Source organism: Malaclemys terrapin, chromosome 7 (genome assembly GCF_027887155.1).
Source record: "Malaclemys terrapin pileata isolate rMalTer1 chromosome 7, rMalTer1.hap1, whole genome shotgun sequence".
NCBI lineage: Eukaryota > Metazoa > Chordata > Testudines > Emydidae > Malaclemys > Malaclemys terrapin.
This window is the reverse complement of record NC_071511.1, coordinates 83,991,593-84,009,652: the sequence shown is the minus strand read 5'-3', so window position 1 is coordinate 84,009,652 and position 18,060 is coordinate 83,991,593. Positions and strand designations below refer to the sequence as shown.

The 18,060-nt window shown below is 48.4% G+C and overlaps 2 protein-coding genes across 3 annotated transcripts in view; one reads left to right on the top strand and one right to left on the bottom strand.

Annotated features, from left to right (window-relative positions):
• Window positions 1–2,328, bottom strand: part of STOX1 (storkhead box 1) — a 28,157-nt gene extending 25,829 nt beyond the window's left edge. The window contains exon 1 of one of the 2 annotated variants that reach the window (XM_054033374.1): window positions 1,995–2,328. In XM_054033374.1, the coding sequence (XP_053889349.1) occupies window positions 1,995–2,304 (310 nt within the window). In that variant the 5' untranslated portion in view covers window positions 2,305–2,328. The remainder of the gene's footprint in view (window positions 1–1,994) is intronic. The other variant, XM_054033375.1, reaches the window with a different exon arrangement.
• On the top strand, window positions 2,303–13,160 carry LOC128840989 (uncharacterized). Its single transcript, XM_054035614.1, has 6 exons — window positions 2,303–2,330; window positions 2,458–2,591; window positions 6,800–6,901; window positions 9,191–9,261; window positions 11,864–11,950; window positions 12,815–13,160. The coding sequence occupies exons 1-6, from the start codon at window positions 2,303–2,305 to the stop codon at window positions 13,158–13,160; spliced, it is 768 nt and encodes a 255-aa protein (XP_053891589.1).
• Window positions 13,161–18,060: the final 4,900 nt, after the last annotated feature.

Here is an 18,060-nt window from a genome sequence, read left to right as displayed (position 1 = left end):
CCTCCAGCTCCTATGTGTAGGGTCAGCCAGAGGGCTCCACACTCTGCCCCCACAGCTCCCATTGGCCGGGAACCACAGCGAATGGGAGCTGCAGGGGTGGCACCTGCGGACAGGGGTGGCACCTGCGGACACCTGGCCGCACCTCCACATAGGAGCCAGAGGGGGAACATGCTGCTATTTCTGGGAGCTGCTTGAGGTAAGCAGGTATGGAGGTAAGCCCGCCATACAATTTCCATACCCAGATGTGGCCCTCGGGCCAAAAAGTTTGCCCACCCCTGCACTAGTTTATACAAATGGGATGAAATCCTGGCTTCACTGAAGTCAATAGCAAAGTTCCCATTGATTTCATGCTTGACACTATATTCTTTCCTTGCTTATTTATACCCACTCTAGCGGTGTCAGTACTAGGTCCCACAAGTCAGAAATTCTAATCACAAACTATAAAATGGTTTAACTGAGCACAGCGGAAAGGGCTGGGGTGAGAGAAGATCTGAATTTGTTATTTAAACTTGTTGATGTTCTTCACAGCATTTTACTATGCTCTTTTGAAAAAGCCACTGGCTTCATTAAATAGAGAGAAAATGTCACTTTTCAGCTAATGTAGTTATTCCTTTAAAAATATAGCAAATATATACAACAAAATAGAAGTGAAAGCAAATAAAGCCACCAAGCAAAAAAAAAACCAAACAAAAACCCAACCCCTATTTAAACTAAGAGAACTACACCAGTAGAAAAAAAAGTAGGGTAGTTTTCAATTATTTAAACTAATATTTTCAGGTCAATTTCATTGGCATGAAGATATGACTACTCTCAGACCTCCAAGTCATTTTCTTTTTGATGGCTTCCCACCACATTGGAGAACAGATTGCTCAGGGTATGTTTAAATAATTTTCCCACCACTTAACACTTCAGTAGTTAACTTCAATGGGGCTCTCCACAGGTGCAGGAGTCTATCCACATACATCCAAGTGAAGGATCAGGATGATAATTTTCATTTAAAACTTGCAGCAAATATTGGTACTTTAGTACTGTAAAAGTTTCCTTTATGTTAAACCTAGTTGTATCCATTAGTATCATATATGGAACTAAAAGTACTACGCAAAGTCACACCTTTTCCACTCAGTGAAGACCAAACAAACAAATAGCCAGTTTTCTTTATTCATAGAAATTAATGCCCATATGTACTGGTTTGTACAGGCATCACAGAATCTGTAGAAACCCCCGATCCTGCAAACTCCTATGCTGATGAACAACAATGACTCTCACTTTGGGGATACACACATGCATATTAATCGGATCAAGAGTCCACACTGGAAATTACTTAAGTAAAGGAAACTTGTAAGGGGAGCTTTACTGAATCTACAAACAGATTACTAGCCTAGAAAGGGTCAGTCCATCAATGTCACCTGCATGAAAATTATTTTAAACAACTGCAAATTATTCTCCAGGAGTCTGAGAACATTTTGCTGCTCTCTGTGACGTACCTCCCCCACCCCTCGCAGCCCCAACTTCATTTCAATAAAAAGGCACCAGCATCCCTCAGACCTCTTTGATACCTGCCTGCTTTTTTCCAGCAACACAGGCACGTCATGCCTCACACCAGACGTCTTCTACCCAGGGAGATTGATTCGTTTTAACTTACAATATTTTGGTTTGTGTCGCAATTACGAATTTAGCACTTAGAGTGCGCTGCCAGGCCAGCAGCTGGTGCGCAGAAAGCCCCAGAAAGGGACGACAAGGAAGGAAGAAATATTCTCTCCCCCCCCCCCCCCCAAGTAGGATTATGCCACAGGGCAGGCATCCTCCTCCCAGCCTCGCTGCTTTCTCTCCAGATGCCCTTTACGGGGTTTGCTTGGTGAGCAGCCATACTCCCCCTCACAGTGCGATGGGGACAGCCCCCTTCCTGCCCCTTTGGGGTCACCTCCTAACAGAGCAGCCCGGCCTGGGGACACACCTCCCCTCCGAGAAGTGCCCAGCGCTCCCCTCAGACTCACCCACTGCCCGGATGAGAAACCCCTGGGGCGGCCGCAGCGCCCTGCGGAGCCAGGCGTCCCGCAGCAGCTGCAGAGGGGCGGCGGGGCCCTGCAGGAGCAGCACGCCGCCCCGCAGCCAGCCCTGCAGCGAGACGCGGGAGACGGCGCGCGCCAGCCCGGCGTTCCAGTGGCACCTGGCATTGGCCCGGCGAAAGGCCCGGAACAGCGCCGCGCCGCTCGGCTCCCGCTCCCCGGCCGCCTCCCGCCGCCGGCGCAGCACCAGGGCCAGCGAGCCGGGCGCCAGCTGCACCGCGCGGCGCGGCCGCAGCATGCTCAGGCGGGCTCCAGCTACGCATTGTCCGGCTGCAGCTGAGCTGCCGAGGGAGCCGGGCTGCGGGCAGGGGGCGGGGACAGCGCCGCGGGGGCAGGGCCAGCCAGCAAGGCGCCGGTGCTGCGGGAGCTCCGGCCTCGTCCCGTGCCTGAGGCTGGCTCTGCCCCGACGCTGGGGCAGGTCTGTGCGCTCATGAGTGCGGGCTGTCCGCGACGCAGAGCCGCCGGGCGGTCAGCACCTCGCTTGTCCCACGGGAGCGTCGGAGGCACCCCAACTTCTTCCCCGAGGCAAGGTCTTGCTGGGCCCCCTGGGAAAAGAGGTGGCTCCGACCCCGCTGATAACGCTTTGCAGGGGGGCGAGCGGGGCTTCACCTGCCCAGCCAGCCTCACAGTTAGATCACTCCCTGAGCACTAGGGTGACCAGACATCCTGATATTTGGGGCGTTGTCTTATATATGCAACTGTATCCTCTTCCTTGCTGTCCCCTGAAAAGTGTCCCAATTGTTCCACTTGCTAGCAGCTCACCGTACAGACCGGTCCTGGCAATCCAGGGAAACGTGCAGTGAGGGCTAACAGGCTTCTTTCTTGGGCGGGCACGTTGTTGTATGTCTCTCCGCCCCCCCAGAAAGTTTTGTTCATTATGGAGTCTGCTTAACTCCAGCCCCATCAGCCGGTCCTTGATAAAGACAGTAGGAGGGAGGCTTGCAACACACAGCCTGAATCAAAGCTTTGCTTGCAGAGCTTTCCAGAAAGCCTTTGACAAGGTCCCTTACCAAAGGCTCTTACATAAATTAAGTTGTCATGGGGTAAGAGGGAAGAGCCTTTCATGGATTGAGAACTGGTTAAAAGACAGGGGACAAAGGGTAGGAATAAAAGGTAAATTTTCAGAATGGAGAGGGGTAACTAGTGGTGCTCCCCAAAGGGTCAGTCCTAGGACCAATCCTATTCAACTTATTCATAAATGATCTGGAGAAAGGGGTAAACAGTGAGGTGGCAAAGTTTGCAGATGATACTAAACTGCTCAAGATAGTTAAGACCAAAGCAGACTGTGAAGAACTTAAAAAACTCGCAACACTAAGTGATCGGGCAACAAAATGGCAAATGAAATTTAATGTGGATAAATGTAAAGTAATGCACACTGGAAAAAATAACCCCAACTATACATACAATATGATGGGGGCTAATTTAGCTACAACTAATCAGTAAAGAAATATCGGAGTCATCGTGGATAGTTCTCTGAAGACGTCCACACAGTGTGCAGTGTCAGTCAAAAAAGCAATCAGGATGTTAGGAATCATTCAAAAAGGGATAGAGAATAAAATAGAGAATATCTTATTGCTCTTCTATAAATCCATGGTACGCCCACATCTTGAATACTGCATACAGATGTGGGCTCCTCATCTCAAAAAAGATATACTGGCATTAGACTTGCATCTGAAGAAGTGAGGTCCTTACCCACGAAAGCTTATGCTCCCAGTACTTCTGTTAGTCTCAAAGGTGCCACAGGACCCTCTGTTGCTTTTTACAGATTCAGACTAACACGGCTACCCCTCTGATACTTGGCATTAGAAAAGGTTCAGAAAAGGGCAACTAAAATGATTAGGGGTTTGGAACAGGTCCCATATGAGGAGAGATTAAAGAGGCTAGGACTTTTCAGCTTGGAAAAGAGGAGACTAAGGGGGGATATGATAGAGGTATATAAAATCATGAGTGGTGTGGAGAAAGTGAATAAGGAAAAGTTTTTTACTTGTTCCCATAATATAAGAACTAGGGGCCACCAAATGAAATTAATGGGCAGGGCCAGTTCCAGGCACCAGCCAACCAAGCACATGCTTGGGGCGGCACCTTAGAAGGGGCGGCCAATGTTGGGGTGGTGGGGGGCGCTCACGGTGTTTGGGTTTTTTTTTGCTGTTCAGTGGGGCGGCGCTCCAGAGATTGTTTTTTGTTTGTTTGTTTCGGCTGGGCAGCCCGGGGGGTGTTTCCGCGGCGCGGCGCTGGGGGGGGGGGGAGGATTCGGCAGCGCGGCCCAGCGCTCCGGGGGTTTGGGCAGCGTGGGGGTTTGGGTGGCACAGTGCGGCACGGGGGGGGGGGGGGTTCAGCAGCGCGACGCTCAGGGGTTTGAGCGGCCCCGCACTCTGGGGCTTTGGGTGGCCCGGCGAGGCGCGGTGCAGCGCTTGGCCAGCCCAGCGAAGCGCTCGGGGGGTTTGGCTGGCACGGCAAGGCACAGTGCTCGGTGGTTTGGGTGGCCCGGCGAGGCGCTCGAGGGGAGGGGGTTTCAGCGGCCCTGCCTGGTGCTCGGGGGAGGGAGGGCGGGTTCGGTGGCCCGGTGCGGCGGCCTGGTGCGGCGCTTGGGGAGCGGGGGTTTGAGCAGCCCGGCGTGGCCCAGCGCTGGAGGGGGTGTTATGGTGGGGTGGCGCTCTTCTTTTGTGCCTGGGCCGGCAAAAAAGTTAGAGCTGGCCCTGTTAATGGGCAGCAGGTTTAAAACAAATAAAAGGAAGTTCTTCTTCACACAGCGCACAGTCAGCCTGTGGAACTCCTTGCCTGAGGCAGTTGTGAAGGCTAGGACTATAATAGGGTTTAAGAGAGAACTAGATAAATTCATGGAGGTTAAGTCCATTAGTGGCTATTAGCCAGGATGGGTAAGGAATGGTGGCCCTAGCCTCTTTTTGTCAGAGGGTGGAGATGGATGGCAGGAGAGAGATCACTTGATCATTACCTGTTAGGTTCACTCCCTCTGGGACACCTGGCATTGGCCACTGTCGGTAGACAGGATACTGAGCTGGATGGTCTGACCCAGTATGGCCATTCTTATGTTCCTAGCTTTTGTGAAACAAATCACTTGTGAAGTTGCAATTTCCCACGCTGTGTCTCTGTCCCAAAGCGAATATTTTGGAAAGTCTGAGCAGAAAATCGTTCAGCCATTTTTGAAACTGGTACAGTATTCTAGCTGCACTTTTAAAAGCACTGCCTCAATGGTCCAACTGGACATCCACCTAGCCCTCATTGAGGAGCAGTTCATGGAAAACTGGTTCAGGTCAGGGCTGAATCTAATCCTTAAATGACTTCAGAAGAATTTGGTTTGATGTATTGAATCTAAAGTGTAATGAAATGGGTTAAACATGAAGGGGTCAAGAAATGGTGAAGAGCAACCTCCCTTACTGAGATTACTATTCTGGGAGAGCTGGCCCTTTATGGTATTTTGAGGTTCCTTTTATTTGGGAAGAAATGGAAGAAAATGCAGTTTTGGGAGAGAGGAGTGCTTGTGGCTATGGATGGGAATGAGTGCTGGGCTGAATCAGGGCCTTAGTGTTGTCGGAGAAAAACAGAGTTCTCACTATTTGTTTAGGTATAGCAAGTCAGATGCTTTATTAACTCTCACAATTGCACAGAGGGAGAGAGCTAAGCAGGTCTCTCAACAGGTAAACAATTACAGCAAGCATTTATACCTTTTGTTACAGACAATAATGAGCAACAGTTGCATTTTGTTTATACATAGGCCATCTTGATATCTCATTTCCTCACTTGTTTTGACTCTTGCCAACATACAATATTTTCTATACCTTATCTACACAAGGTCTTCTACACCTTATCTATACCAGGTCATAATGACTTCTTACACAGTTCTTTCTCACCCGCCTCACACAATCCTCGCTTCTACAAATCTCGCGTTATCAGGGTTACAGTTAGCCTGACTCTTGCTAACGAACTGTCATGTATTGCATCCCCTTCCTGTCAGTTCTTTCTCTGCTTCCACAGTGTTATTAGACCTAGCCAAACTATGAGCTAACACCATTGTCCCAGCCTTAACCATGAATTTCATGGCTGTTGGTGGTTTAAGGAAGCTCTTAAATTTGTTTGAACATTTTGCAGTAAGTTGTTTATGCAGTGTGTCTTACTAGCAGTTTATTATTGTAGGCAGTGATAATGACACTGTTCATTTTAGAAAGTAGTGTTAGGGTTTGTTTTGTGTTTTAAATTCTGAGTGAAGTGCACTGTGAGGGGTGAGGGTTGTACATTAGGTTGTAGCTTCCGTTAAATTAATCTGCTCTCCACAAAACTACCCTTATTATGAACAGGATCTAAATTTACTTTGAAGTGGATTCACAAAGAAAAGGATTAACTGACTCCATTTATGTTAAGTAAATGCCAGGATACATTTATTGCACAGAAGACAAACATTGCCATCTCTCATTAACCCCCAATCCCTTGCAACCCCAAGGGTCACACTACTCACTACAAGGCAACTTCTCTTTTTGTCAGTGGATCATAATTACGTAGCGTGTACTTTCATTAGGCTCTGTAAGTGCCCTTTTGTGCTATCCATCACCAAGGAAGAAAAAAAAAGTGAATGGTATGCTGCTTGCAGACATAAAAGTGAATACAGTGGAGAATCAGAGAATCTAGCTACAACAGACAGATTTATAACCACCCTGTCCCAGCAACTTCATCAGCATTTTTTCTGTCTGACAGTAATCTTTTCTTTTTCCTCATTACAGAAAATATGTTTGAAAAAACCCCAAACAGATGCCAAAGGACAACTGAGAGCTTCCAGTCCAAGCATAAAAGTTTACTATGTTTATTTCAGGAAGGATATTAGGGTGAGAAAACATTATGGTTCATGGGTTCTCTCTCTCAAAGAAATGCCTCTTTTTTAAGACACGGTAATTGACAAATATCAAATGGATACAAAAACACACCACAAATATATATCTTTTTCAGATAATAGGACATTGTTAGGGTATTTGCTCAATCTTGTGTACCTGAACACATTCCCAAAATATTTATTAATTTGTGGGTGGTAGAATACTAATTTTGCTAAGAAAATATCCAACTTGTTGAATTGTATTAACATAAGAGATACCACAGATGGGTCAGAAGGGAAGGTATTACTCACTAAAGGCCTAGTCTAGTGCCTGTTGAAGTAAATGGGTCTGTTTGCAGTGATCTAATAAGAGTTAGATTATGCCTTCAGTTGTTTTCTCTGTTTTTGAGAGAAGGCTAGGCTCAAAACTAATGTAGTTCCACCTTTTGTCTGGGTTTGGACAGTTCAATTAGCTTTCCCAGTTATAGTAAACATTTCAGTTACAAATTTCCTTCTGATGTACTAGAAGGAATATATAATAGAATTGCCTATTAATCTCCTCCCCCACTGTTACGGGCAAAATTGTTAATTCATACATAAATCAAGTCAGACTGAGATTGCAATTTAGTTAATAGAGACTGGAATACATGTCTCTTTAGTTTCCAATTGTACATGTTTCGGGTGTGACATGTGGCAGCAATTCCTGCTTTTTTATATGCAAATATGGCTGGCTCTCATCCAACCTCTCTCAAAGGAACTAAGAAAACAAGGTCACTGTTCTCTAGTCCTTTCTGCCCTTAGTGTGTGATGAGCAGAGCAGGAATTTACCCACATGATCTTCAGTTAATATGAATGAAAGGAACAAAGAGAACATATTGAACAAAAACCACCCACATAAACAAATCCTTCTAACACCAGTGATAAGGGAGTGTTGCTCTGTTGCTTTATTTGAGAGGTGAATATATACAAAAATTACATTTTAGAAAATATTTTTCAATTTTAGGAAACAAGGGAGTTGTTCAGCGCTAGGATTCTTGGTACCCCCCACATCTCAGTTCTTTATTCATAACATGCAGCAAGCAGACTGCTTGCTTAACTGTTTTACATGAAAACTGTGTAATGCTTCTTTTGCAAGTAAAGAACCTACACATAAAATACTGTCACTTACAGAGAAGGTTACTCACCCTGTGCAGTAACTGAGGTTCTTCAAGTTGTCTCTCTCTATGGGTGCCATAAGTGCCGACTCCATGGGTGCTCTGGGGCTGGAGCATCCGTGGGAAAAAAATGGTGGGTCTGAGCACCCACCAGCAGCCCCCTACCAGAACCTCCCTCTCCTCACAATGCCTCCTGACCGCCCCCCACCCCCGCAGGCTCCACAAATCAACGCCTCCCCATCCTTCCCAGTGCCTACCACGGATCAGCTGTTTTGTGGTGTCAGGAGGCGTGGGGGAGGGGGGAGGAGTGAGGGAGCAGTGTGCACGGGGAAGGGGGCAGAACTGGGCAGGGAAGGAGCGGGGTGGGGTAGAGCAGGGGTGGGGCCTTGGGAGAAAGGGTTGAGTGGAGGCAGGGGTTGAGCGGAGCACTCCCCCCAGAAGATTAGAAACTCAGCACCTATGATGGGTGCTCCACTTGTAGGTGCAGCAGCACACCCTGTGCCTGCAGTCAGAGATCATCAGCAGTGCCCATTGGACCACACATTAGCACCTCTCTCCTCTCATGCTGTGCATGGGACATATAGAGCTCTGTGGTCCGACTGCTCCCATTTCCTTCTCTGCTGCAGAATGTATGTGTGACACATGGTGCTCTGTACCTCAGGGGAACACCCAGCACCCCCATGTTCATCCTTGTAAAATGATTGTGTGGTATCCAATGCAAACTTTGTCATGTCGGGTGTCTTCGGAAGGCTCATGATGTACTGAGCATGGTTGTTATAGTAATTGTTACAGTAATGTTATAGGTTATAATTTAATGTATATAGTTACGAGGCTGAAAATGTATCCTCATGGCTTAAAGCAAGCCAAAACAAAAACTCTCCAAGAGCAGAGCGGCAGTTCACACCTCATCAGGGCAGGTATGGGACAAACCTAGCCTCACGGGAACAAAGGGTTCTGGCCTAGGCAGTAACAAAAGGATCTGTTAGACTCTGGAGGGAGTTACCCCCATTCCTTTGGTCAGTTTGAGACTGCAACGAGGTAATGCTCACCTGACTCTGAAGGTGGGGGGACAAAGCCAAGAGGGAAGAAAGAACATGATAAAAGGGAGAGACATTTGCCATTCTCTCTCTCTCTTCCATCTACATCTACAGACACCACACCAAGCGACTGAAGCACTGATCAAAGGGGAGAGCCTGGCTGAAGAGCAACCAGTCTGTCTGTGGTGAGAAGCATCTAAGTTTCTAAGGACATTAAAAGTGTTAAGATCAGCTTAGAATGCATTTTGCTTTTATTTCATTTGACCAAATCTGACTTGTTATGTTTTGCCTTATAATCACTTAAAATCTCTCTTTATAGTTAATAAATGTGTTTGGTTTGAAACAGGTCAGAGGCTCCCCTTTGGATAACAAGCCTGGTACATATCAATTTCTTTGTTAAATTGACGAACTCATATAAGCTTGCAGTGTCCAGCGGGCATAACTGCAAGATGGAGGTTCCTAGGGTTGTGTCTGGGACTGGAGATATTGGCTAGTGTCATTTGGTTGCAAGTAACTGGGAGCAGCTTACATGCCAGATGCTGTGTGTGAACAGCCCAGGAGTGGGGGTTCTCACAGCAGAGCAGGGTAAGACTGTTCCCAGAGTCAAGGATTGGAGTGACCTAGCAGACCACTGGTCCAGATAACACTAGACAGGAACGTCACAGTATGTTTGTTTAACTCTGAAGCAGAGGGGAAGAGGAAGGGTAGTGGAGCACCCATAGGGACACACATCTCAAAGAACTTCAGTTACTGCACAGGGTGAGTAACCTTTGTCTTCGCGTTGTGTCCGTATCTCAGGGATAGTCAATTATTTTTTGTCAAGGTCTACATTTCTTGGTCAAAGGTATAGTCAAGGTCCAGCCTCCGGAGAAAATAATAATAATAATAAAAAATAATAGTAAGTAAATGAAAAGATTTCAGGGTCCGTTCAAAAGGGTCTGGCGGTCTGGATTTGGCCCACGGTCCACCTATTGACTATCTCTTATGAGTGCTTCACTTTTAGATAATTAGAAAGCAGTGCCCCTAATTGGAAGGCTGGGGTTTCGGAGTGACACTGACTGTCTATAATAGGACAGCATATCCTAGGAGAGTGTCCGTTGTGACCTTGTCTGTAATAGCTTAGTGCTGGACAAAAGTGTCAGACGATGCCCATGTAGCTGTTTTGCAAATGTCATCAATGGGGACATTATTGAGAAAGGCTATCAAGCTTTGATATGTGTTGCTCCTGTCTATTCCACAGTAGGTGTGCCTGCTCGCCACAGGCACCGGTGCCAGAAGTTTTTCCCTTAGCAGTACCCGTACCGGGGGAGCACTGTGGCGACCCCTGGAGTGGCGCCTGTGTATCACGCTATAAGGGGAGCTACGGGCTCCCTCTACCCCCACAACTCCGACAGAGGGGAAGGAGGGCAGGGTGTGGAATAGGCAGGAGCAACACATCTCGAAAAACGCCAGTTACGGAACAGGTAACTGTCCTTTCTTCTTCGAGTGATTGCTCCTGTGTATTCCACAGTAGGTGATTCCAAGCAATATCTGTTGGAGATGGGTAGGAGTTCATGATGATTCGGGATGAAGTACCGCCCTGCCAAACCCGGCGTCATCCCTAGACTGGGAGATGATCGCGTAATGCGAAGTAAATGTGTGAACTGAGGCCCACGTGGCCGCCCTACAAATGTCCTGGATGGGGACATGGGCGACGTAGGCAGCTGATGAGGCCTGAGCCCTCATAGAGTGTGCCCTTACAATCGGTGGCAGCGGAGTCCCTGCCAAGTCATAACACATGCGTATGCACGAGGTGATCCAGCGGGAAAGCCGCTGGGTGGAGATGGGTTGCCCCTTAGCCCACTCGGCCGAGGCAATAAAGAGTTGAGAGGATTTCCGGAATGGCTTAGTCCAATCCAGATAAAAAGCCAATGCCCTACGTACAGCGAGCGTGTGGAGGCGGCGTTCCTCGTTAGAGGAGTGGGGCTTAGGACAGAGCATGGGGAGGAAGATGATCTGCTCCATATGGAAGGTGGAGACCACCTTCGTGAGGAACGTTGGGTGTGGGCAGAGCTGGACTTTATCCCTATGGAAAACTGTATAGGGGGGTTCTGAGGTTAAGGACCTCAGGGGAGATATCGTGGGCTATACAGAACTCCCATAGGTTCAGGGCTTCCCGGCAGAGGGCTAGGGAGCGAGTCCCACCTTGCCTGTTGATATAGTACATGGCAGCGGTGTTGTCCATGAGGACTCTGACCACCTTGCCACGGAGGTGTGTGAGGAACGCCACGCACGCCAACCAAACCGCCCTGAGCTCCTGGATGTTTATGTGAAGGGGCACGTTCCCTGGGTTTGCACGTCCCCCGTGTGGGCTCCCCAGCCCAGGTACGAAGCATTAGACTTCAGGTCTATGGACGGGTTGGCCTCGCTGAAGGGAACCCCTTGCAACATATTGCTTGGGCAGGACCAGCATAGAAGGGAAGTGAGTATCAGGGATGGGACCGTGAGAACCTTGTCCAGACTGTCCCGAGCTTGGGAGAACTGGGAGGCCAGCCATAATTGGAGGGGCCTCATACAGAGCCTGGCATGGCAGACCACGCAAGTGCACGCTGCCATGTGTCCCAGAATCCGAAGACATGCCCTCACCGTGGTCACGGGGAAGGCCGTGACCAAGGCGATGAGATCCCTTAGGATCTCGCACCTGTCCAGGAGGAGAGAGGCTGTGGCCCTGGAGGAATCCAGCAAGGTCCCAATGAATTCTATGCGCTGAACGGGCACTAATGTCGATTTGGTCTTGTTCACGACCAGGCCTAGATCGGCGCATGTCGAGAGGAGCAGCTCTACGTGGGACTCCACTTCGAAACGGGACTCCCCATTGAGGAGCCAGTCATCCAGGTAAGGGAAGATTTGTAGGCCTTCCCGCTTGAGGTAGGCCGCAACCATAGACATACATTTCGTGAAAACCCTGGGTGCTGTGGATAGGCCAACAGGGAGGACCATGAATTGGTAGTGGTCCATTCCCACCATGAATCGGAGGAAGTGTCTGTGTCTCTCGAAAATATGGACATGAAAGTACGCATCCTGGAGATCCAGGGCCACGTACCAGTCCCCCGGGTCCAGGGAGGGGATAATAGAGGCCAGGGACACCATGCAGAACTTGGAACGGGTTAGAAACCTGGTCAGGTCGCGCAGGTCCAGAATAGGCCTGAGACCCCCTTTCGCCTTCGGGATCAGGAAGTACCAGGAGTAGAACCCTTCCACTGCCCCTAGATGGAGCAACCAGTCCACCTCTTGATGCAGGAGGCGGACATGTTCCAGGTCCCCCAGGGCCATCGTGGATGGCAGGTGATTTGGCGGGGGTGAGGTGAACTGCAACACGTAGTCCTTGGAGATAATACTGAGGACCCATTGGTCCGAAGTTATGCGGGACTACGCCCTGAGGAAGGCAAACAAACAATCGGTTGCAGAACACAAACTTTATTAAATCGGGGGGTCTCCCTGGCAACAGGCCCTGTGCCCCCCTGCAGATAGTCAAAACCGCCTCTTCCCTTGCCTCTTGCCCTTAGAGGGACCAAGCTGCGGGGCAGAGCAGGACTGCCTCTGAGACCGACACTTCTGGTCTCTGGGCCTTTTGTCCGGGGGCTCATATCTGCCCCTTGCAGGCTGAGCTGCCAGAAGCAATTTGGCCTTGTCCTTAGCCGGAGGAACATAGAGGCCCAAGGTCTGCAAGGTGGTGTGGGAATCTTTCATCCCATGCAGCCTGACGTCCGTCTGGTCTGCAAAGAGCTCCTTGCCATCAAACGGGAGGTCCTGCATCAGTGATTGTGCCTCCGTCGACAGCCCGGACAACAAGAGCCACGACGCCCTGCGCATGGTGATCGCGGAAGCCATCGAGCAGGCCGCCGTGTCTGCCACATCAGACGCCGCTTGCAGGGCCACTTTTGCTGCTGACAACCCCTCTTCCACCAGGGCCTTGAAGTCCTTCCTGTCCCGGTCTGGGAGGAGGGGCTCAAATTTAGGCAGGGACTCCCACAGGTTGAAGTTGTATCTGCTCAGTAAGGCCTGGTGGTTGGCTATGCGAAGCTGGAAGCTAGCCGACGAATAAAATTTTCTGCCAAAGGAGTCCAGTCTCCTGGTGTCTTTGTTTTTTGGGGTGGGCACGGGCTGGCCCTGACGCTCTCTGTAGTTTACCAATTCCACAACGAGCGAGTTGGGTGCCAGGTGTGAATATAGGTATTCATGGTCCTTCGCCGGCACAAAGTATTTCCTCTCGGCCTTTTTCGAGATTGGGGCCAAGGAGGCGTGAGTTTGCCACAAGGAGTTTGAAATGTTGGCAATACCCTGGTGCAGAGGCAGGGCCACGCGACCCGGTGCTGAGGGAGACAGGACATTAAAGAGGGAATCGGACGGATCCTCCATCTCCTCGGCCTGCAGTTGGAGGTTGGAAGCCACCCGCTTTAGCAGGTCCTGGTGTGCCTGAAGTCCTCCTGCGGGACCAATGGCGGAGGTGCCGCTATGGTGTCGTCCGGTACCGGAGAGAGGGCCCATACGGAGCTGGGCACCTCGGTCGGTGCCGGGGTGTCGATACCGAGGTCTGAGTCCTGGCGCGGGTCTGCCGACTCGTGACCTGCCGACTTGTCTTGTGGGAGGCCAGAGGAGGCTGATGGAGCCCAGGACGCTCCGGGAACTGAACGGGCCTCTGCTTGGGCTGGCACCGATGGCCACGGTGCCCACTGGCACCACTGTTCTTGCCACAGAGTCCCTTGCCATTGGTTTGGCTGAGCACGGGATGGCAATATGTGCCCCGGTGGAACGGCGTGCGCAGAGGGTGGGTGGATGTGTGCCGAGGCCGAGATCGCCGAAGAACGCTCGGTGCTGCGGGAGCGGCGTCTGTGGCGTCGTCTCCACCAGGACCGGGATCTCAACGATGATGAACGGTACCCACGCAACGAACTGCTTCGGGACGCGTGACAGCGATGCAACGCTCAGTGCCCTGACGCCGAGGTACCCCGAGGGGAGCCTCTGGTGTGGCGCCTAGATGAATGGGAGTGGGAACGGGAGCAGCGACATCTGTCCCGTTGAGAGTGGCTCCAGTACCCACGTTCCCGGTGCCTCTGGAGTCGCAACAGGAGTCGCACAACTTGAAGCCTGGGGCACGGGGCATGCCCTAATCCCGTTCTACCCACTGAAGAACAATCTACAACGGTACCTCTAAGGTCGAGAAGAAAGGCTACAGTAGAGCTGGAGCACCAAAGTTCCGACTACCTTCACTGGCGGCAAGAAGGAACTGAGGGTGGGGGGAGCCTGTAGCTCCCCTTATAGCAGGATATACAGGCACCACTCCAGGGGTCACCGCGGTGCTCCCCCAGTACGGGTACTGCTAAGGGAAAAACTTCTGGCACCGGCGCACATGACGAGCACACACACCTACTGTGGAATACACAGGAGCAATCACTCGAAGAAGAATGTGCTCTGATTGAGGTAGGAGGTTATCTATCATAGGTTAAATGTATACACTGCAAGATCCACTTTGAAAGGCGTTGTTTAGATAGGGCAGTGCCTCTGGATCTTTTGGTGGTGGAGAGGAATAAGTGTGGTGATTTTTGGAAAGGTTTAGTCCTAAGTAAAAGGCTAATGCTTGTCTCATGTCTACGATGTGTAGAACTGCTTCCTGTTGGTTGCTGTGAGGTTTTGGGAAGAAACAAGGAAGTTGTATTGGTTGGTTGAGATGGAAAGATGTTGGGACCTTGGGTAGAAATCTTGGATGTGGGCATACCGTAACTTTGTCCTTATAAAACAACGTGCAAGGCGGATATGCCATAAAAGCCACAGTTTTACCAACTCACTGGGCATAAGGGATGGCAACACGGCTGTTTTCATTGATAGGTGCACGTAAGAACAGGTTGCCATCGATTCAAATGGGGGTCTAGTCAGGGAACATAGAAGGACGAGGACAAGGTCCCAGGCAAGGGTCGGGTCTCAGATATGAGCATAAAGATTTTGAAGACCCTTCAGAAAATGTTTTGTAAGTGGATGTGCAAAGATGGAATGACCATGTATAGGGCAGTGAAAGTTAGTGATTGCCACCAAGTGTACCCGAATGGAGCCTGTGGATAATCCTGTCTATTTAAGGTGTAGTCCAGGATAAGCGGTAGCAGAGTACATGCTGCATCAACTTGGTGGGAGGCACACCAGCTGTGAAATCTCGTCCATTTGTGCGCCTAAGTTTGTCTGGTGGTGTCACACCTGCTATTCAAAAGCATCTATTTGATTGTGTCCAAATAGGTTACTTCTGAATCCATGGAGGAGCCAGGCTTTGATTTGGAGCATGTATGGCTTGCAATGGAGGATGCGTCCTGTGAAAGGAGCCGTGGTGTGAGATGGAGGAGATAAGTATATGTAAGGCTAATGTTGCTGGTGACTACGCCTGATGAGATTGGGCCTTTTCTAGACTAGTCCTGGAAGAATGCTGATGCTGCCTATGGAGTATGGGGAGTGGGAGAAACAGTATTCCTGGAATGGCTTCCCAGTTTGGGGTGGAAAGAAAAAGTGAGCCCTAGTGCCCCATTCTCCTTTCTGTTGCCCATCTCCTTGTGAGGGGGCCAGGTGAGCTGGCAGTTTTTGTAAAAGTGGACAGCTGTCATCCAGGAGATGGACTGAGACCACCCACATTCAGCCCCTCTGTACAGCCATAGAAAAACCACTTGTGTTCATGCTCAGGCTGGTTCGGATTTTAACTGATGACCTAGAAGCAAAGGAGCCAGACAAGTCCAAATTCCCTGATCTATTCAGTCTCCCTAAATTTGGGTTATTTTAACGATATATGAGCGCTGTGCTATAATCAGGAAAAACACTAAAGGCATGGTGGTAAGAAATCAATACATTCTACAAATTTAAAAGTATCATAATAGTACTGGCAGGTTTTTCACAACGGTTGCTGAGGACCTGTTATTAGAACCATATGGACTGAGCTTATATTACTGCTGTCAGATTCCCCTTAATGAACAATAAGTAAGTAGATTCCTCTATGATAAATACCATATCTTCAAGAATACATACATCTTGAAATGGACAGATTTGTAGCTTGATAATGGTACATTACTGTGTATCTTATCTCATCCTTGAAAACATGGACAAGCCTTAGGGACAAAGAGCTTAAGTCAAGGACAGCAACTTTCTTGATGTACCTGTAGAAAAAAACCCACTTATAACTATAAAGTAAAGTCATCTACATTTTCTCAAAATAAACCCAAATATATCAGTGATATCTGGGATTTAAGAAGCAAGACTAAATGGGAGTCAACGTGTGTAAGGAGAGACCACAGCATGAGAGAAAAATAAAATAATTTAAAAAAACTTAAGTCAGGATGTGAAAATGAGTATGTTTTAAGAGTAGGATACTTTCCTTTAAAAATATAAAAAGCAAATGAAACAAAAGCAAACAGCAAAGAAAAGAGAACTTTCCTGGTTTCATTATGTGCAGTGATTGGATTTCAGTAAGTATCTGGCACATACGCAGGGAAAATATAGAGAATTGGCTTTAATGAGACAAGAAAACACAATCAAGCATTTTAATTGCCAAAGTATTTCTTCTTTTGAATGTTTAGGCATTCTCTTGCTGTCAGGGTTCCCTCCCCACTCTGAACTCTAGGGGATAGATGTGGGGACCCACATGAAAGACGCCCTAAACTTATTTCTAGCAGCTTAGTTTAAAAACTCCCGGAGGCACAAATTCTCCCTTGTACCTTGGATTAGGTAACGCTGCCACCAACAAGTGATTAGACAAAACTCAGGGAAAAGGACCACTCAGAGTTCCTACTTTCCCCTAATATTCCCCCAAGCCCTACACCCCCTTTCCTAGGGAGGCTTGAGAATAAACAAGATGAGCACAAACCAATCTTGGGTTTTTTTAGACCACAAAAAAAAAAAAAAAAATCAGATTTAAAAAAAAACACAACAGAACTTTATTAGAAAGAAAAAAGTTAAAAGAAGCGCCTTTGTAAAATTAGAATGGAAGATAATCTCACAGGGCAGTCAGATTCAAAACACAGAGGATTTCCCTCTGGGCAAAACTTTAAAGTTACAAAAAGAAAACCAGGAATACACCTCCCTCTCAGCACAGAGAAAATCACAAGCCAAAATAAAAGTAAGCCAATGCATTCCCTTGCTAGTATTTAGTAATCCTAATGGAGTTTGATTGCTTGCTTTCTTGATCTGTCTCCGGCAAGCACACAGAACAGACAGACAAAACAAAGTCTTCCCCCCCCCCCCCATCCCAGATTTGAAAGTATCTTGTCCCCTTATTGGTCCTTTTGGTCAGGTGCCACCTAGGTTACCTGAGCTTCTTAACCCTTTACAGGTAAAAGGATTTTGTTCCTCTGGCCAGGAGGGATTTTATAGTACTGTATACAGGAAGGTTGTTACCCTTCCCTTTATATTTATGACACTTGCCTATAGCATAACAAAGCTTTTGCTATGATCTCACCAGTGCTACTTCGTGTTTTAGCTGGAGTGCTTCCCCCCACAATAGTTCCTCTATAATAAAAAACAAAACTTGGAGCAGAAATTAAGGTTTCACAAAAAGTCAGTCTTCATACAGAAAGTGCAACTTCGCAAATGCTATTGTTCACTTTTTGTTGTCATCATTAATCTAAATGATGATCTCTCAGCATTTACCGCAAGCAGCTTATGCTTCTACCATGTCTGTCCAGGAACCATAATTCATCAAATACCCAGTGGCTGTGCAGCACTGGCTTGAAGAAACTTGGTGAGTTGTCTCTTATGGCAGAATCTTGGCATGATTTTTTTTTAGGGCCATCTTTTTTTTTTTTTTCCTAGCAGCAATGGCAGGTAGCTTTCAACACTTTTTCATCCCCAGCACTAGCACGGAGCTTCCAGTCCAGTACCCGCATTGTGCTGGATATCAGTGGACTCTCTCAAAAATCCTCTAGTTTGCTATGAAGGTTGTGTAACTTCTATCCAGGCAGCTTGAAGAGGACATTTGA

Bases quoted from the DNA above. Each gene is read 5' to 3' on its own strand.
- LOC128840989 (XM_054035614.1), top strand. From the start codon at position 2,303: ATGCTCAGGCGGGCTCCAGCTACGCATT. The intron at 2,331-2,457 runs GTCCGGCTGCAG...CCCGTGCCTGAG, and splicing joins GCGGGCTCCAGCTACGCATT to GCTGGCTCTGCCCCGACGCT. The intron at 9,262-11,863 runs GTGAGAAGCATC...GTTCACGACCAG, and splicing joins GAGCAACCAGTCTGTCTGTG to GCCTAGATCGGCGCATGTCG.